Source organism: Callorhinus ursinus, unplaced genomic scaffold, assembly GCF_003265705.2.
Source record: "Callorhinus ursinus isolate GAN/ISIS: 27379988/994484 unplaced genomic scaffold, GSC_fseal_2.0 scaffold9, whole genome shotgun sequence".
Taxonomy (NCBI): Eukaryota; Metazoa; Chordata; class Mammalia; order Carnivora; family Otariidae; genus Callorhinus; species Callorhinus ursinus.
The window spans coordinates 58,570,587-58,590,666 of record NW_027397071.1 but is presented as its reverse complement, the minus strand read 5'-3'; the positions used below and the strand labels follow the sequence as shown (position 1 = coordinate 58,590,666).

General features: G+C 43.1%; 2 protein-coding genes across 14 annotated transcripts in view; one reads left to right on the top strand and one right to left on the bottom strand.

Annotated features, from left to right (window-relative positions):
- Window positions 1–2,745, bottom strand: part of IFT25 (intraflagellar transport 25) — a 65,918-nt gene extending 63,173 nt beyond the window's left edge. For 5 of the 9 annotated variants that reach the window (XR_012379474.1, XM_073896719.1, XM_073896714.1 and 2 more), the window contains exon 1: window positions 2,109–2,188. The gene's annotated coding sequence lies outside the window, so the exon portion shown is untranslated. Of the gene's footprint in view, window positions 1–399; window positions 1,589–2,108; window positions 2,189–2,246; window positions 2,263–2,650 lie in introns of those variants that run through there. The other 4 variants (XM_073896716.1, XM_073896717.1, XM_073896715.1 and 1 more) reach the window with 4 other exon arrangements.
- Window positions 2,746–2,760: 15 nt separating this feature from the next.
- LRRC42 (leucine rich repeat containing 42) overlaps window positions 2,761–20,080 on the top strand; it is a 21,193-nt gene continuing 3,873 nt past the window's right edge. The window contains exons 1-7 of one of the 5 annotated variants that reach the window (XM_073896710.1): window positions 2,761–2,966; window positions 4,334–4,454; window positions 8,179–8,665; window positions 14,753–14,884; window positions 16,071–16,189; window positions 17,515–17,603; window positions 17,773–17,886. In XM_073896710.1, coding sequence (XP_073752811.1) covers window positions 8,193–8,665; window positions 14,753–14,884; window positions 16,071–16,189; window positions 17,515–17,603; window positions 17,773–17,886 — 927 coding nt within the window. In that variant the 5' untranslated portion in view covers window positions 2,761–2,966; window positions 4,334–4,454; window positions 8,179–8,192. Of the gene's footprint in view, window positions 2,967–3,372; window positions 3,967–4,264; window positions 4,292–4,333; window positions 4,455–8,178; window positions 8,666–14,752; window positions 14,885–16,070; window positions 16,190–17,514; window positions 17,604–17,772; window positions 17,887–20,080 lie in introns of those variants that run through there. The other 4 variants (XM_025871678.2, XM_025871677.2, XM_073896709.1 and 1 more) reach the window with 4 other exon arrangements.

Here is a 20,080-nt window from a genome sequence, read left to right as displayed (position 1 = left end):
CACAGATGGTGACTAAGACTTAATTCTTGCCTTCAAGCTCAGAGTCAAGGAAGACGGACAAGCATGCAACTAATATTATAATGTTATGTCCTAATGGTGTGATCTACATCCAGATACTACATCAGTTCTGCGTAGTATATATTAAGTAGGACATTGTCAGGTTTGATATTATCAGAGGAAAACAAAAAGTTCATGATGATCCATAAATTATCACATGGAGAAAGTTGAAAGAATTAGCTGAAATATTTCAAAAGAGAGATAAGAGAAATGTGATTAATAACACAAGTGTTCAGAAATGGAAAAAGGATTAGAATTTTTCTTTTACAACTCCAAGAGGGAGAACTGGACTTAACAAACACAAATTCTAAGCAGGAAGACATCACAGATAGAAGAACTTACTGGCAAGGTAAAAATTTTAAGTCTTTTCCATCCCTGAAAGTGTCCAAGAAGAGTAGGTGATAATTTATGGAGGAAACTAAAGAAAGTGGTGGTTGCATTGGTGGTTCTTTAAGACTGGATCAATTTCTAGGAAACATAGATTGAGAACAGATAGTGCAGGATTTTAGAAGCCAAGTTAAACACAATAGGTTCTATCCTGTGGTTTTTAACAGGACTGGGGGTGATTTTGCCCCCAAGGGACATTTGACAATTTTGAAAGAGAGTTTGGCTGTCACAACTTGGGGGGGGAGGGGTGTGATGCTATTGGCATCTAGTGAGCATTTCACCAGGCTTCTAAATATCCCCATGCACAGGACAGTCCCCCACAACAAATCTTATTTACCCCCAAATGTGACTACAAAGGTGGAAAAACCCTATGGTAATATATTTGGGGGTGCAAATATGAGGGCTGGAGACTTAGGGAGAGAACTGGCTTTTAATAAGTCATATTTTAGGGAAACATAGCACTGATGTGTAGTATAAGAATAAGGAAAAGAATATACTCTCTAAATGTTTAGTCCTTTCCTTGCCTCACATTCTTACCATCTAAATTGTCTGAGGGAAGCCAACATGTACTTTAACACAAAACTCATTTCATACCGCCTATATCCATCAATATCCTTCCTATTTCCTGTGTTGGGTCTAATTATTTAATGGCCGAAGTTGAGTTCTCTTTAAGGTCCCTTGGTTGCTGTTAAAGAGAAAGTGGCAAACCAGCCCCAAAGAAACCCACAGAGAATGTTGCTCCCACAACTCCAAGGTGAAGGTTTGTGTTGTAGTCTAACCCCCCACCCTGGGATACTTACTCTAAATAAATACACACATATTCCCTCAGGGCTTAGATTACTAAACGGGGTGCGCTCTGGGGTGCCCTCCTCTGCATTTTTCAAGGTCTCTGACCCTGGACTTCCCTGTCCCAGGGCCACTGAGCCACCCTTTCATCTCCAGGTCACATCCCTTTCTGGCCCTTCTTTCTGAAAACCTCGAGGGGTCAAGTACGCAGTTCACTTTATCCCTGACTTGGTACTCTCCACATGACTGATGGGGAACTTTTGTGTAAATTAGTAAATGGCCACCCTCTGACTCCCAGGGCCAGGGCCTACGGCTTAGTATCTACTAGAAGGGCAAACCAGCTCTGACACCACCTCCTCGCCCCGTCCCAAACCCTTCTCGGTCCAAGGCCATTCATTTCAAGACCTCCGAAGGTCCTAAGCACTCAGGCTTGTGGACGCCCCACCCCAAATTACATAAAATATATTAAATGAACCAACATCCTACGTTAACTATAACTCATAATATATGGGTTACGCAGCAGTTGAAAGGTTACAGTTTGGTAAACTGGTTAATTTCAATTTGCAACTGTTTTTCCCTTTTGGGAGTGAAAACATTATTTCAGGGTTCAAAAAAGTTCGTGGATCGGCACTGGTGTCTCTAGGGCTGAGGGGAGAGAACGTATCTGCGTCAAAGTTTCCCCATCCCTGTACCCTCACAAGCCGCCCCTCAGCCCTCCCGCCCTCCGCCTCCTCACAACCCTCTCCACCAGCTCCCCGCTTTGCCGGTCGTGTCCAGCAGGGTCCCACCTCCACCGGCGCAGGCCCAACCCGCCCCGCCGTCCCACTACCCCACCACCCCACCACCCCACCACCCCACCACCCCACCACCCCGCTCGCCTGCGCCTCCCGTTAGCTCCAAGCGCGCGGACTATCAGGGCCCCGGATCTCCCTTCCGCTCCGCCCCGCGCAGCGCGCCCCCGCCCCCTAGCCCCGCCCCCTACCCCCGGCCCCCAAGTACTTCCCGGGGACGCGCACCCCTCTGCCCGGGTTTTTCGCTCCATCCCACCCGCGGGCCCCGCCCGCGCAACCCGTCTCGGCCTTCGGCCCAGTCCCCGGGGCGTGCGCCTATCCCGACTCCCGCCTCTTCGCTCCTCCCCGCCATTAGGCCCCGCCCCGCGCAGCCCTTCCCGGCCCTCAGCCTCGCCCCCGGAGCGCGCGCACCTCTTGACTCCCGGTTCTTTGCCCCACCTCTCCCGCAAGCCCCGCCCCCGTGCTCTCCTTTATTTGGCGGGTTGAGCCGCGCCGCCCCACCTTAGGGCCTTTCCCCAAGCAAGTGCCTGATCCCGCACCACCTACCCTCCCCCACCTCAGATCAATCCTAGGGGCTGGCTGGACCCAGGGGACCCACCCTCGCGCGAGCACGCACGCGCAGTCCCCACCTCTCCCGGATCCGAGCCCTCGGCCCTCAGGTCTTCTGCCCAGGGCCCGGCCCCGCCTCCGGCCCGGCCCTGCCCCTCATGCCGGCTCCCGCGCACGCGCATCTCCCCAGCCCAGCCTTTCCCCCGCCCCTCGCCAGCCCCGCGGTCCCACGGCGCCAGGTCGCCCCCAGCCCCCTCCCTCCTCCCAACCTCTCTCGGTCCCACCCTCCCTAGCTTTGTGCCCGCGGCGCCGTGCCGCTTCCCCCATCAGCCGCGCCGCGGGAGGAGGGAGCCGCCACCGAGAAGCTGCCGCTCGCAGCCCCGGGCAGGGGCACAGGTAGGTGGCGGCCGCGGGCTGGGCCGCTCACGCCGCCCGGGGCTGCGAGTGGGGGCGGGGGCGGGGTGTGAGGGAGGGGCGGAGTGGGGGAGGGGTAGACCGGGAGGGACGGGGTTGGGGTGTGGTTTGGGTGAGAGATGTGAGGATGAGGATAAAGGGGTGTGGGAGATGGGTTTAAGGGTGGGGTCGGGGTGCCGCGTAGGGTATTTGGGGGCAAGGTGGGAGAAGGGAGCTGGGTTAGTTTAGGCGGGCTTGGGGAGGGGTATGCGTGGGAATTGAGGGAGGGATGGAGAATTGCAGTGCTGAGGAAGGGGAAAACGGAGTGGGATTTGAGAAGTGGAAGAAGGGGAGGATCTAGGATTGGAAGAGAAGGGGTGGGGTCTTGGGTGTAGGGAAGAAAAGTTGGGGCAGTGGGTTGTGAAGTTGGGCATCGTGAGGAGTGAAGGAAGGGGATTTTGAAGGTTATAGACAGAAGACAAGAAAAGGAATGGGGAGATCGGAGTCTTAAGAATTCCAGAGACTGGGAGGAAGGGAAGAATACTGGTGAAGGACAGAGGAAGAGTGCCTAGGGGTGGAACCGCTGGGGGTGGAACCGTGCAGGGAAGGAAGGAGAGGCAGGTGGAGGTGGAATTGCATGTTTGGGGCCAGGAACCTCATTTCAGAAGGGCCTTGGTAGGATTAGAAGGGCCTGAGGTGTGAGAGGTAGGGCCAGGGATGCTGGGACTGGATGAAGGAGGGGAGTTAGGATTTGGAGTGTAGAGATTGGGTTTTATGTTAAAAATTCTTGAGTTGGCAGGTAGAAGAACTGTAAGAGTGTCAGGATGTAGGAGAGATTGGCTTGCTCCTGGAGGGAAGTAGGGAGCTGGGTATGGTGGGGCCTTTGGAGCTTTGGGGGAGGAGAGGGTATGAGTGAGAAGGCAGGTAGGAAAGTGCACTCTGTAGGGAAAAAAAATGAGAGGAGTGGAAAATTGAATAATGGTGGTGACTCAGAACAACCAAGGTAAGATCGGTAGTTGGTTATTGGTGGTTTGGAACTAGTTTCTGTCCAAGTTTTTGTGTAGAAAGTTTCTCAAAAATGCTGCATTTTCAAATAAACCAAGGGTGTCTGAAGCCTTGGGATGAAGGCCATGGCTTGACAGATGTTTTCCTGGTGTGTGGATGTGGGTAATTTCTGCCCTGGCAGAGGGAGGAAGGGAGGCCTCATTGTAGCTCTGTCCTGGCTCTGTTCCCACCAGCTCTTTCCTCATATGTCCACTGTTTTTTTTATCTCCTCCCTGCCCCCCCACCCCCAACTTAAGCCAGTGAATACCAGAAGGGTCAAACAGGTGGGTGAGATTAATTTTTAACATCTTTTTTTAATCCTTAAGGCTGACGTCATATTTTTATTCTTGAGAGACAGCATCATGCAGTGGAAAGAGCTTGAGCTTTGGAGTAATACAGCCTTGAGATTGAATTCTGGCTCTACCACTTAGTAGCTCTGTTCCTTAAGTAAGTTACTTTACTTCTCTGAGCCTTTTTACCTGTTAAATGGCAATCCTGACCTCTTAGGATTGTTGAGGGTTACCTGAGATCACTTAATTTTGAGTACCTAGCACAATGCTTAGCAACTGCTGGGTGCTTAACAAATGGTAGCTATCACACCCAGTATCATTATCATCGCCACCATCATTACTATGATTTATTTTTAGGGGATTGTTAGTTTATCTACTAAAGTTTGGTGCTTTTTCTCTTCAAATTAGAGAGCCATAGATTCGGTTCACAATTTTAATCCTCTGGCCTCTGTCTCTGGTTCCCTCCCTCCAGTCCACTGATTGGGATGGTCCTGCTTCTTGCTTGGTAAACTGGCTTCAAGATCTAAAAAGTTGTCATATTTAGTTATCAATTATTTTAGACTGCCTCTTATTGAAAGAGGCTACAGAGAACTGAGTTCTTTATGTAGTAAGGTTATATTTTGTTCATTTGATGAAATGGTATGCTTTGTGGTAACTTTGGATCATTTGTGGTGACTGAATACTAGAACATGCACTGTGTAATATTTTTCTGTGGGGTTGTGTGGTTTACAAAACTGCCTCTCTGGAGACAGGCTGGAAGACCATCAGAATGCCCTGTTACTCTGTTGATGTAATATAAAATATAGTTAATGCAGATCTAAACTGGACATTCTTGCAGATACTAATTATTTTAACTTTTTAGTTTGTAGGGGGTTATTGCCATAGTGTAGAACAGGCCCTGTCGCTTGAGGGCCCATTTATAATAGACCACTGCGTACAACAGCCAGGCATAAGCAAAGCCCAAGTATAGAAGCTGTATGTGGAATTCTCTTGCCTTTATGGTTCTTAACCTTGCAAGGTTTAAACATTAATTTAATTCTTAGGTCATTTTATAGTATCTCACAAACTCTCGGGAAGCTTCTTATTGAGAGATGCGCAAATTTAGTAGTAGAAATCAAAGGTTACCAGGATTTCCTGAACCAAGGTTATTAGTTCCTCAAGTACCTTCATTGAAGAGCAGAGGAGCCTTGGGGCTTCTGGACAGATAATGTGGATTTTACTCTTCAGGAAATACGGATTTTTTTCTTCATCATTTAGAAAGACAACTAGCATTTGATTAGGAATTTAGAAGGAAAAAATAGCCAGAACTGTGCCTTTTTGAAAATGATCCATGTAAAGAGAAGATGCCAGGATTTGGGGCAGCCTGGGTTAGCGTCCTTACTCTGGTCCCAGGCTGCTTGTGCCCTCTGCTGGATGGAATCAAACTTCTCTGATTTTTCACCTGAAGTGGTCATTTATCCATTTGTCCATTTGACTCCCAAAGTTTGTGGAACACACTATTGGGGTGAGGGTTAGGAGTAATATGCATGGGCAGACCCTGTTTCATTGTCAGGGAGCTTATGGTGTGCTGATCCATTATAATATGTTCTCCTCATAGAGTTTGCCTTTCTATTATTACAATCAAGTTATTCCTTTTTAGGGCCATGCCTGGTGACTAATTTCTGATCCACGGGTAGAGTAGGGCTCTGAATGTCCAACCAGGGATAAAGACTGAGGGCATCTGCTTTATCTCCTCATCAAGATTAAAGTCTGTGAGGTTGCAGGTGCTAGGTGCTGGAAGAAGAGCTTAGAATAAGTGAGGCATCTCCTTAGCAGCAGTCTCTGAATACTGGCAAGAGTATGGGTTATAAGAGCTGGCACCATGACAGGAATTTTTTGTGTGAGTTTTAGGTTTTTTTTCCCCTGGTAGCACCAGCAGCAATATCTTCCCATCATTTGCTTTGCTTCTACCACCTGCAGAAGGGTCTGGCAAGTGGGGGAGGAGCCTGCAGCTGTTGCCTAGAAGAGGAGCTGGCTCCTAGCAACAGTATCAGCAGGCCCTGCAGCTCAGAGGCCTCTGAGGTCCCTCAGTCTGTCCCTTTGAGGTCTCACCCTTCCTGTCATTCAGTTCAGCACGTATCTGTTGTGGGCTCACTCAGTACTAGGCACTGTGTTGGGCCTGGGAAAAAGAGATGATTCAAGTCAAGTAAGTGTCTTACCTTCAAAGAGCTCACAGCTCTGGGAACGTTAGCAAGTGAACATAGCATACAGTGCTAAGTGCTATATATAGAGGAGAAACTGGTGCTCTGGGAAAACCAGACAGGCATGCACTGGTGCAGGGGTTAGTGAAGATTTCCCAGGAGAGGGATGGTGGTTGAGCTGAGTTTTAATGATGAATAAGGATTAACTAGGTCAGGAAAGCAGAGAAGGATGTTGCAACCAAAGGGAGCAGAATCGGCCAAGACCGGTGGGGCAAGAGAGCATCGCTAACTTACTTGGGTCGTGGGGCACGGCCGAAGAGTGGGGTGTAAGGAGCTGGGCAGGAGAGGGTGAGGCTGTCAGGCTAGGCACGGCCCTTCTTTCTGATGTGCTTTTACACACATAATTATCCTCCGGAGAAACAGGGATCGTACTGATGCCCACAAACAGGATCCCTGTTTGATCTCCAGAGACTCAGCATTTTTGATCACTGACTTGATTGTTTGCTGACACTTTTACATGGCATCAGAGCTATATCCCAGCCCTGCATTGATGAGAAGAAGCTGGGTTAGTTCACTCTAAAAGTGTGAGTCTTTTAAAGATAATGGCAGCAATTTGACATGTATAGAATTTTAGCTCTCACTACTCTTTAAATTGTTGTGGAAATGATAATCAAATTCTTTCATTTAACATAGCAATTTCTTGTGTAATTTGAGATCGCACAGTTTCTCAGGAAAACATATTTTATCCAATTAATGCTTGAGCACAAAATGTCGCCCAAAGGATTGCATAAATGCCCACTGTTTTTGGTGTTTTGCCTTCCTTCAAAAGTGACCTAATAGATGTTTCCAAGGAGTAGAATAGCTTTTTTTTTTTTTTTTTTAGCTCTTGTGATGGAGGTCTTTCTTTGTAGATCCAAAAAACCCTATTGCTGATAGTCTATGCGAGGCTTAGCAAATGAGTAGACTTTAGTTCCACAAATACCCACTCAGGGTCTGTTATATGCCAGAGCACCATGTTAGGGAGTCTGGATGAATTAAACATGGTCCCTCTCCTCAAGAAACTCAAACTAGTGGAACGCAGGCCCAGAAAATAAATCAGTAGCAAAACACTGAGTCAACAAAGATGTCAAAGGTGCAAAGGTAGCAAGGAAGTTACTAGTTTCTGGTCTTCGTTCTGTGCGTAGTTATGTTTTTAAAAACAGAAATAGTAAATTCTTTATGTACTGTTTGTAACTTGTAAATTAATAAATATTTTATGATTTTAATGGCTGCATAACATTCCATGGTATGGATGTATCATAAATGATTTAATAGCACCCCTGTTGTTGGACATTTAGGTTGTTTCCAGTTGTTTTGTGATTATCAACTGTGCTGCTGTGACTTTCCTTGTAGATGACTCTTTGCGCTTCTGTTAACTTCCCCAGGGTGAACTTTAGAAATGAGATTTGAGCTGGCTTTTGAAAGATGAGGAGTGCACCTGATACAAAGAAAAGGGGAAAGTAGGAGACAGCATTCCAGATAAAGGCCGTAGAGGCAACCTGCTGTGTCAGAGTTCACAGGCAGCTGGGAAGCTTTGTTTCCCCAAACCGACCAAAGGGCTTTCCTGGTAGTCTCATAAAGCTCTGGGCACAGCAAGATGAAGTTACGTGTTACAAATGGCATGTTAATTGGATTTGCTTCCTTTGTGCCTTGCCTTTACAGTTGCAACCAAGGCAATGTCTTACTACCTCAACTCAGAAAACCACCTGGACCCAGGACCCATCTATGTACGAGAAAATGGTCAGCTGCACATGGTCAATCTGGCCTTGGATGGTGTCAGGAGTAGCCTGCAGAAGCCAAGGCCTTTCAGACTATTTCCCAAAGGCTTCTCTGTGGAGCTTTGCATGAACAGGGAAGATGATACTGCACAGAAAGAGAAGACTGATCATTTCATCTTCACATATACCCGGGAGGGGAATCTTCGGTACTCTGCCAAATCTCTCTTCAGCCTCGTCCTGGGCTTTATCTCCGACAATGTTGATCACATTGATTCCCTTATTGGCTTTCCTGAGCAGATTGCTGAAAAGCTGTTCTCTGCTGCGGAAGCCAGACAGAAATTTACAGAGCCAGGTGCGGGGCTGAGGGCTTTACAGAAATTCACAGAGGCCTATGGAAGTCTGGTACTTTGCTCCCTATGTTTGCGAAACAGGTGGGTATTCTGATTAGGATATTGAGTATTTTTTTGGGGTGTATTCTGTCTAGTTCTGGAGCTTAGTGGGCTTGGGGGCTTCCCCCATCAAATAGCACTTCAATTTAACGCTCCCAAATATAAAGTGGCAGGCCATTTTGAGAAAAATCACTGTCTTTCTCCCTATCTCCTCCCCATCAGAAAACACAGATTTATTTTGAAACCATTTTGCCACTGCTTTGATTGCCACCACTCCTCCAGTAAAAAAAATACTCTTCTACCAACTTTTCTAGTATGAGAAAATAGAAATGACAAGATAGGATCTGCCAAATATCTCTTGGTATGCTCTTGGGGATGTGAAGATTAGTAACCAGAGTTCTGGGCCCTGTTCCAATTTTCAGACCTCTAGATATTGAGCATTAGATAAACAACTTTAAAAGAGTGATTAAAATTTGAAGTATTCTAAAGTTTGGAAATTTTCAAATAAGGTCTGTTCACTTTAAAAATAGAAACGGCCAGTTATTTTACCAGCAGAAGATGGGTTTATTCAGGAATAAAAGAGAATTGCTGGGACAATCAAGCTATGGCAAAACCACAGGCAAGTCTGGGGGAACAAAGGAGAGGCATATTTTTTTAAGGAGAAAAGAGGGAAGTTGGGAAGGTTGTTACAAACTTAAAGTCCATTGGAGTAAACTAGGAGTTCAAAGTGTGGTGGCTTTTCATTGATGAAGCTGTTTCCATGGGGATGAGGAAAGTGTTTCTTCCTTTGGCTGGGAATGGTAGAATAGTATCCACGTGAAAGGTCAAGTCCATGTAAGGTCAAGTTGGGCTCTTCCTGTTGGGTCTAGGGTGTGAGCGCTCCCCCTGCTGAAACCTCACAACTTCCATTTTAGTGAGGCTTCCCCATGACTCATTTTGACAGGTCCCAACACCAAGGTCTGTTTTCTAACAGAGATATTTTCTCTTGTGACTTGCCTTTGCTCATATACTTTTTAAGTTTTTAGGGGCACCTGGGTGGTTTAGTTGGTTGAGCAGCCTGGACTCTTGTCCTCAGCTCAGGTCTTGATCTTGGGGTCATGAGTTCAAGCCCCGCTTTGGGATCCACTTAAAAAATAAAATAAATAAGTTTTTATTCCACCATCATGTAAAATGACTTTTAAAGCATCTACCAATTAAAAAAAAAAAAACAACTTTAGAGGTGCCTGGGTGGCTCAATAGGTTAAGCATCCAGCTCTTGATCTCAGCTCAGGTCTTAATCTCAGGGTTGTGAGATCAAGCCCCATGTTGGGCTCTACTCTGGGCATGGAGCCTACTTAAAAAAAAAAAAAAAAAAAAAACCTTTAAAAAACTGTGGAAAATTTAAAAATAGAAACTGCCATGGAAAATAATTCAAACACAAAATTTCTCCAGAGGCAGCTACTGTTCACAATTTCTTTTGTATCATTCCAGAGTTATCTCGTGCACATACATGAGTCTACAGCTCTCACCTTTGTTATACAAGTGGCAGCACACTGCTTACACTGTTACACACCTTCCTTTATATATTTTGAAAATCAATTGCCGTCAATACCTGTAGATTTTAAGAAAAACTGTGTAGTATGCCATTAGGTGAACTTTTTTTGTGATTAGAAAACGTGAAAGGTAGCTTACTATTAAGATGTACCATCAATATGACCATTAAAACAAGGCTAAAAAAATAGCATGTAAGAGGAGAAAGGCATATCAGAAAGCATAAGCTAAACTCATACGCTTTAAAAAACAAGAGGGGCACCTGGGTGACTTAGTCGGTTAAACGTCTGCCTTCGACTCAGGTCATGATCTTCAGGTCCTAGTATTGGCCGTTGGGCTCCTTGCTTAGTGGGGAGTCTGCTTCTCCCTCTCCTTCTGTCCCTCCCCCCACTCATGCTCTCTTTCTCTTCCTCTCTCTCAAATACAATAAAAAAAGGTCTTCAAAAAACCAAAAAGAAGCAATCTTTATTTAATTGGTTCATAGAATTCATGGTTTCACCCCAGTCCAAACATCGTACTTTAAAAAGACAAGGCATAAACACATGCAGATAGGAGCATAGCCGTGGACTTAGAAACTGAGCAGGTACCTCTTAAAAACTCTGTGTCTCTGCTGTGGTTAGTCATGGCTGAGCTTGGGGCTGCTTACGGTAGAAAAAAGAATACCTTGCCTAAATGAAAAACTCAAGCAATATTTCATTGTAGCACATATATTTAAAATACATTTTCATTGATGAAACTGTTGCCATGGGGGATGAGGAAAGTCCTTCATGTTTTGTTTCAAGTTATTTATGTTCACTGTAGAAAAAATAGAACAATGAAAAGTAGGATTATGATGTCTTGTTTTAAAATTATAAAGGCAGTACATATTTGGGAAATATATAAAGCTGTAATTTTAAGAAATTCATAATTCCACTATTCATGATAATCATTTTCAAATATATATCTTTAGGGGCGCCTGGGTGGCTCAGTTGTTAAGCGTCTACCTTCGGCTCAGGTCATGATCCCAGGGTCCTGGGATCGAGCCCCACATTGGGCTCCCTGCTTAGCGAGAAGCCTGCTTCTTCCTCTCCCACTCCCCCTGCTTGTGTTCCCTCTCTCTCTGTCAAATAAATAAATAAAATCTTATATACATACATATATATATATATGCACACACACACATCTTTATACATTTGGGAATATACTCCATGTACAACTTGTATTCTGTTTTACCCCCCATCTACCATTCTAGCTTAAGTATTTCTCATAGTGAAAATGCTTTTTATTCATTTGTGATGTCTGTATACCACTCCAGTGGTCAGATTGGAACTGAATAGCACACTTTGATTCACGTTTGACAAGCACATAAATTAGTAGCAATTCTGGAAAGCAGCTTAGCTACATGTATCAAGAGCCTTAAAAATATCCATACCATTTGACCCATTAATTCCATCTATTGGGAATCTATCCTGATTTTTTTTTAATTTATTTATTTGTCAGAGAGAGATCACGAGCAGGCAGAGCAGGCAGAGGGAGAAGCAGGCTTCCCGCTGAGCAAGGAGCCTGATGCAGGACTCAATCCCAGGACCCTGGGATCACAACCCAAGCCGAAGGCTGGTGCTTAACCCAACTGAGCCACCCAGGTGTCCCTATTCTAATTTTTAATGTAATACTCAGACATGGAACAAATACTTTCATATAAGGGTGTTCATTATAACACTGTAATAGGGAAAACCTGAAAGCTGAATATCCAACAATAGATGAGTTAAGCCAATTACGGTACATTCATATGGTGAAATATAGCTATTAAGGTAATATTGAAAGATCATTTAAAATGGTGTGAAATGTTCATATATAACACATTTAAAAGGATTAAAATTGCATACACTATATGATCCAATTTTTTAAAAAAATTAGGAATTTTTATATGTATTACAAATATAGAAAGAAAAGAAATATTTCAAAATGTAATCTAGATAATGAGGTTGCATAATTTGTTTTAATTTTCTTTATAATTTTTCACATTTTCTTAATTTTTTTCTATAAGGGATGTGTATTTTATAAACAAAAATAGAAACATTTTTAATGTGATCTTTTGGCTCATATTTTATTGCAACAATTCTAAACTTTGGTGTCTTGTTCAGATACAAGGTTAAGATTTTCAATTGTGGGGGCCCCTGGCTGGCTCAGTCGGAAGATCATGGGACTCTTGATCTCGGGGTCATGACTTTGAGCCCCACATTGGGCATAAAGATTACTTAAAAATAAAATCTTAAAAAAAAAAAGAAAATTTTCAACTGTGATCCCAAACTTCCCTTCTCTTGAATCCCCAGAGGAAAATAGGGCGAGGACAGGAGGTTTGGGTTTGCGTTTATAATCCAGGGCTGGTGCTGTAACAGCAAAGGTTTCACCAGCACAAAGGGGTTCAGACCAAAGGGAAAGAGATTGAGAAAATTATTGAAAATAAGATAATTGGGGAGGTTGGGACACTTACTGTGTTAGGGTAGGTCACAAAGCTGCTTGTCGGAAGGAGAAGCCAGTGTTTTTGCAACCAGGTTCCAGCTCTATAAAAACTATTTCCTTCCTGTGTTGAAAGCCCAGTGATTTGTAATCCAGCTAGTGGTACTGGAAGGCAAGTATGTTTTCCTTAAATGCCACCCTGTGTAATGAAGTGATTAAAGTAACTACCATGAAATGAGGTTCTATCAGATGCCTGTACTTTTGGAATATTGTTTATAGTTTTCTTAGTAATCCTCAAACAAAGTAATCATTTGCCCCGTTTTCAGCTGGAGAAATTGAGGATCAGAGAGGTTAAGTAACTTCACAGTCACGCAAGTGATTAGGGTTGTTACAATCCAAACTTAGTTGTATCTGACACTAAAATTTGTCTGTGTTCTTTCTGTTGCTTCTCCATTACACTATTCTGAACTCGTTAAGGGACAAATTGGAAGACCAGTGTTGAGCAAGACCCTAGAGCTTTGATCATGTCCTAGATAAGCGTCTAGTAGTGTCTGTGGCTTTGCATGTTGGTTTCTCAGCCTTGATTTTTGTAATGTTTGTTAATCACATTATACATTGTTATGTCCTTCGCAGATAACCCTTGTTTCAGAATTACTGAAAATCTTTTGGTTAATTGATCAAAGGATGTGTGTTTTCCTTTCTCTGATTGCCCGTAATCCCCCAAATCCCCATTAACCCACTTCAATTCTGTGATTGGAAGATGGAAAACAGCAGCTTTATTTACAGTGCAATTAAAATGCGTCTGAGTAAATAAGGCTCAATTGTGTACCCAGCTGAGCTCTGTCACCAGACAGCTTAGAGAGGGTATCAGTGCCCCAGGCCATCTGTACCTAGCAGTCAGGCCAGCAGTCAGCTTTAGTACATCTTACTTTGGCAATAGGAAGAAAAGAGATCTAACTTCCATCTTGCCCTCATATTATTCCATCTTGTTTTTGGTAATTATGACCCTACTGACAAAGAGAGAAGTGAACACTTTTAAGTGTAACTCCACAGATCCTAGCATACCATTTTGCTGTAGAAACTTCTAGACACCTATGAGGAAAGTGGATGAGAAAGGCATGCTCTTGCCACAAGTCAGTTTTCCTGTTCTCTTAGGATCCTCTCTCTATTTCCTGTCACACCTAATCACTTTTCATTTTTTTCTCACTGACATCATCTGAAATAGATGAACAACTAGAAAGCAGGGTGGAGGCCCCAGCCTGGGATGTGGAATGCCCTTTTGATCTCCTTTTCCTCTCCAGAGGCCTCCCTGATGCTTCCTGATAACAGTTTGGCAAGGTGCTCCAGTGTAATTAAATTGTTTGTGCTCACAGGTTTTGTCTTAACCGTCTAGATGAGACGGAGTCCCTGTAATCTGTCATACTGCATGTACTTTCGGAGTAAAGTTAACAGGCACAGTGGATTGGGCAGCTACTGAAACGTGTTTGAATAGAAATGATAAACGTGATCTGCCAAATAGCTCTTGGTATATTCTTGGGGATGTGTAGAGATTAGAGCCCAGAGTTCCAGGCTCTGTTCCAGTTTTCAAACCAGTAGAGCGTAAGATAAAAGGGAACTTCAAGGGGCGCCTGGGTGGCTCAGTCGGTTAAGCGTCTGCCTTCCGCTCAGGTCCTGATCCTGGGGTCCTAGGATTGAGCCCCGCATCGGGCTCCCTGCTCAGCGGGAAGTCTGCTTCTCCCTCTCCCTCTTTCTCCCCTCCCCCTGCTCTCTCTCTCTCTCGCTCTCAAATAAATAAAATCTTTAAAAAAATTTTTTTTCAAAAGAATGAATGATTAAATTTTTGAGAATCCTAAAATTTGGAAATTCTCCCATAATGTCTCAACACCAAGGTTTGTCTTCTGACAAAGCAGATGTTTTCTCTTGTGTCTTGCTTTTGCGTGTATATTTTTATTTAAAAGTTTTTACTCCACCATCATGTAAAAAGACTCAAGGCATTCACTGATTAAAAAATTCAACCTATGCCCACATAGAAATTGGTGAAGTCTGCTTATTACATAGTTCCTTGTCCTGATGGAATGTTGACTATATCACAAAGCCACAAATGATAATGTTTTAAAAGAAGGAAAAGAAAAGCTATTGATTGCTCTCCATGCCCCACAGATATCTGGTGATTTCAGAAAAACTTGAGGAAATTAAGTCTTTCCGGGAGCTGACCTGCCTGGATCTTTCCTGTTGCAAGCTTGGAGATGAGCATGAACTTCTAGAACATCTCACCAATGAGGCCCTTTCTAGGTACTGACCTGCCACCACTTGTAGATGAATTGTTGTGTTTTGTTTTTAAAGGATGATCCAGTGGGATCATCTTGAAGAGTGCTGATTACTTTCCAGTCCTGTGTGTATTTGCTAATTTTTTTTATTTCCTAAAACATTTTCAGTCTCCTTTACTGGGCACAAGCAACATAGATTGAACAGTTCTTAGGAAAGTAAGTCAGTTGGTTCATTTTCTAAATAACCTTTATTTCAACACGTAATACATGAAAACTACCTGGGGTGAAAATGCTTTTGCCCTTAGTTTGTCCAGTCCTAGTTTATTCTAACAAGAAATACTTACATAGTTGTCTATAATCGTTCTTTTCTATTTTAACTATCAATGAACTATAAATTATTTTAAAAAGTAAACTATTAAAGACCACCTAATTCTTTTCAAGAACCATAATTTAAAGAAATCACCCATTCACAAATAGTCCAACTGATCTCCAGTTGCTCAGTCTGGCCAGCAGACAGGAGGCCAGACAGATTCCTTTGTGGTTTCATAAACAGCCAGAAGCATAACAGCATGACAAACTTGAGTCTAACCAGCTTCCTGGGGCCTGCCTCAGAGAGCGACACCTACACACTGCCCCATACAAAGGTATTTTTGTGTGAGGTTTAGTAAAATTTTAGATGTCTTGTGTTGTGTGGGATAGTGGCAGATTAATACACTAATTTCAGGTTAGCTGGTTGGATTGGATTATGGGTATACCTAAAAACCTATCTGAAAATCTAGATTTATAAAGCTAGTTAAATTTAGAGGATTGTTTGCTTTGCAAAAAGAATTCTCATAGGAGCTCTTTAGTAGACTTTCCTGACATATTTAGAGTGTTTCTGGTTTTCACATAGGATTTGTCATGAATGCAGCTTTTGTGTTAAGCAAGGTATATTTATCCCCTTAATGAAGTCCCTGTTTACCTCATTTGATCATATACCCTTAGTGCCCTCTGCCATCTGAGATTAGTACTACATGACACTTTGATCCCTCAGTTAACCCTCCGTTAGTAAATAGCACCAAAAGGTTTATAACTCTGTTAAATGCATTGGGTGTGAAATAGCAGGATGTAGAAGATATTTTGTGTTTTTAGATGAAATTTATGAAAGCCTGTTCTCGTACGTAGGCTTTCTCAAATTCTACGTGATTTACTTCTGGACTTTGTTTCCCTAGTGTAACTCAGCTCCACCTGAAAGATAATTGTCTATCTGATGCCGGCGTGCGGAAAATGACAGCACCAGTTCGAGTGATGAAAAGGGGCCTTGAAAATCTCACATTATTAGACTTATCTTGTAAGTTTCATTCTAAATTACAGTTCTTAATGTTGGAAGAATGGCTTTAGAAATCACCTAGTTCTTCCCCTTCCCCATCATTTTAGAGGTGATAAGATTAAGGGTGGTGACTTTCCTAGGTGCCACAGCCAATTAGTGGCAGAAGAGGAGTAAATCCAGAGGCTCTTGACTCCTGATCACATACCTTTCCTGTATGCTGCCACCTCTTTAGGGTAGGAAAAGCCTTGCCACATTTCATCTGGGCCACTCACGGTGTGCAGACAGGGCAGCCTTTCATCGTATTCGTGGCATATATAAGGGACATTTGGCTCACCTTTACTTTCTTTGAGTTGCTGTTCCATAGTGTCTGTCAGCTAAGTCTTTTAATCAATACTTGCTTGATGAAAATCTGGATGAATTCACAGTGTGATAACTTACTCAGGATTAATCAGATGTTGACTTCAGTGGTAGAAAGTTGCTAGAGATCATTGACAATTTAACTTGAGCACCCATTCAATATATGGCAGGATGGTATGGTGTCAAAAGAATGAAAGGAACAGGGGTTTAAGGTCAGAGGACATTCCTTGGTCTGCTACTTTTTTTTAAACAGCTGTGTACCCTTGAGCAAGTTATTTAACCTCTCTGAGCCTCGACTTTTGTAAAATGAAGACAGTAGTGAATGTCCAGCCTCCCTTCCAGGAAAGTGTATTTATTCAGCAAGTATTTTTTGAGCATCTAGAATGTGCCAGGTGCATTTTACTCATGGCTTTGAGGACTCAGTGCTAAATGTAGTACTCTTTGATTTGAGAAGGTAATATGTATGAAAGATTTCTGAAAACAGTACAAGTTAGTAAGAGTAGTAATAGTCTCTGTCTAAATACCTTTGAAAATCTTTTTAAACTATTTTTACTTTGGAGGTGGAATAGCCATGGGCAAAGTCCAGTAAACCATTTTAATACATATTTATGTATGCTGTTTTCATAAGGCTCCAAATTAAACTCTTTGGGATAACTTCCTGGTTTATTTTTCTGCTAATCCCCACCTCCTAGAAAGTTAGAGCTTTTTTTAAAAATTTTTTTATTGTTATGTTAATCACCATACATTACATCATTAGTTCTTGATGGAAAGTTAGAGCTTTATATAAAGATCTTAAGGGTCATCTAGTGTGGCTGTTCCATATTACAGACCGGATGAAGATAAGATTCTTATATTAGTTTTCTCTGAAAAGTTTGCTCACTCAGTACTTTATATTTTATCATTGTTTGGCCTTTTTTCTGAGCTTGTTGTTGGAGTTTAGCAGTAGCTCTACTGTATACTGTTATACAGCCTATGTTTTTGACATCTAGGTAACCCTGAGATCACAGATGCGGGAATTGGATACCTCTTCTCTTTTAGAAAACTAAACTGCTTAGATATTTCTGGGACAGGACTCAAGGTAAGACATTTGCTCCCTTCTCTTATTTCTCCAGACTCACAATTAGATATTTTTTGCTCCTGCTAATTTGTGTTTAGAAAGGACTGGTATTTGTGGTGGTGTTTATTTCCTACTGAAAGCAAGCAAGAATTGACGAGATGTGTGTGCATTCTTGTTCTTTCCCTCATAGGATGTCAAAGCCGTCAAACACAAGCTCCAGACCCACATAGGCCTTGTCCACTCCAAAGTGCCTTTGAAGGAATTTGATCACAGTAACTGTAAGACAGAGGGCTGGGCTGACCAGGTACTGCAGATTTTTCTCTCTCACAGTGCATATGGCTTTTCACTTTAAATCACCAACTGCCGTAGTCAACACTTCGAACAAACCTTAATCTTCCAGGTAGTCTGGCTGAATTACCATCTTCACGTCAAATCGGAGACACTGATGGCCCATACCTAACCCAGCTACTTAAGGTGTCATATGCCAGTCCTTAGATCTCATACTCTGATCACTAGTTTGTGCTTCATCCTTATTCGCCCTAGGAGAAAGTGCCATCTTATAAACAACTCAGAAAATAAGCGAATTCTGGCTTGCTATGCAAAAAAGCAGTATGTCCAACTGCAGAAGGACACATTCTCTTAGCAGCATGTAGATGCTGGAAAGAGAATAAGTCCCACCGATAAGGGTCCAAATCTGACTCTTCCCCTTAGTTTGGGCAAATTTCTTACCTCTTAGAGCTTTAGTTCTTTTTTGTCCTCTCACTGAGTGAACCCTCCCATTTTCAACTTTTTGGCTGACTTTCCTTTGACTCTCCCTTGTCTTCTTGGTGGTTTTCCTCAAGTTAGTATAGACTTAAGTAGGAAGTCAGAAGGTACCCAAGTAGTAGGGCACCAGTAGATGGCAGCTTGTCTGTGGCTGTTCCTTTCTTCTTCAGACACTTTAATGTTTCTAGAAGACCCACCAAACTGTTTCGTTCTGGGTTCCTCCTTGGTTCCACTGTACTGTATGATGGTGGACCTATCCAAGTGCCTAATTGTAGCATCACCTCCCTATAAGTAATCAAGAAGGGGTGAGTCAGTATTTCAGGAGCACTTTGATGTTTGTCCACAAAATGCATCCTGAAATCGTTATAACAGTTTGTAGCGTTGGATGAATCCTACATATATGCAGTGGCAGGTGTGGGATGGTCATACAAAGGCTTGATGAAGTTTGGTAGCAGGTGACATGGTGGAATGAGCATAGGCTATGGAGTTAAGGAGACATGGGTTTGGGATCCTGGCTGGACAACCCAATAGCTATATGACTTAAGGCAACTTTGAGTTGCTGTTTCTTCATCTGTAAAATGCAGAAACCAGGACCTCTCTTACGGAGCTTAGTAAGGATGAAGTAAAATACCTAGCAACCTGGCCTGAAAGTACAGGTGTACCATGGAGATATGGTGGGTCTGGTTCCAGACCACCTCAGTGAAGCGAATATTGTAATAAAGCAAATATTGCGGGGCGCCTTGGTGACTCAGTCTGTTAAGTGACCGACTCTTGATTTTGGCTCAGGTCGTGATCTCAGGGTCATGGGATTGAGCCCCACATTGGGCTCTGTGCTCAGTGGGGAGTCAGTGCTTGAGATTCTTTCTCTCCCTCTGCCCCTCCCCACCACGCCCTCTCTCTCTTTCTCAGATAAATAAATAAATCTTTTAAAAAAATAACAAATACTGCAATAAAAGCAAGTCAAGCGAATTTTTTGGTTGCCCAGTGCATATTAAATTTCTGTGTATACTGTAGTCCATTAGGTATATAACTTTATGTCTAAAAAAATAATGTACTCACATTAATTAAAAATATCTTATTGCTAAAAACGTTAGCCATCACCTGAGCTTTCAGTGAGTTATCACTAATGACTGTAACACATATAATAATAATGAAAAAATTTGAAATGTTATGAACATTACCAAAATGTGACACACAGGCATGCAGTGAGCAACTGCTATTAAAAAAATGTTGCCCGTAGACTCGCTTTACACAGGGTCGCCACAAACCTTCCATTCGTAAAAAAAAACGCAGTATCTGCTAAGCATAATAAAGCCAATCTCCGAAGTGTGCCTGTAAGTTGATGGGGCTCCTTCATATGTGCAGCTTCATACCATACACCCTGTGCAGGCCCCTAGAGCGTGGCCGCAGCATTTTCCCCATCTCTTGCTGATCCCCTATTGAAATGTTTTAGGCTGACTCCAGTCTCCTCCTGCCCCGCTCTCTGCAGGTGACACAGGAAAATGAGGACAACTACCATGAGTCCCCTTACTTCCCTATCTTTTCTCAGAATGTCTCCATTTATTCAACCATCTCCTACTTCCCCCTATCCTAAGGGTCAGGTGTGCCACTTTATTCCGGGGATGAGCACTTGAGTTTTTGTTTTTCGGTTACAGTCTCCGAGATCTCCAACTCTCTCTGGGTATTTCGCTGAGATCTCCAGCTCTCTCTGGGTATTTCGCTCTGAGATCTCC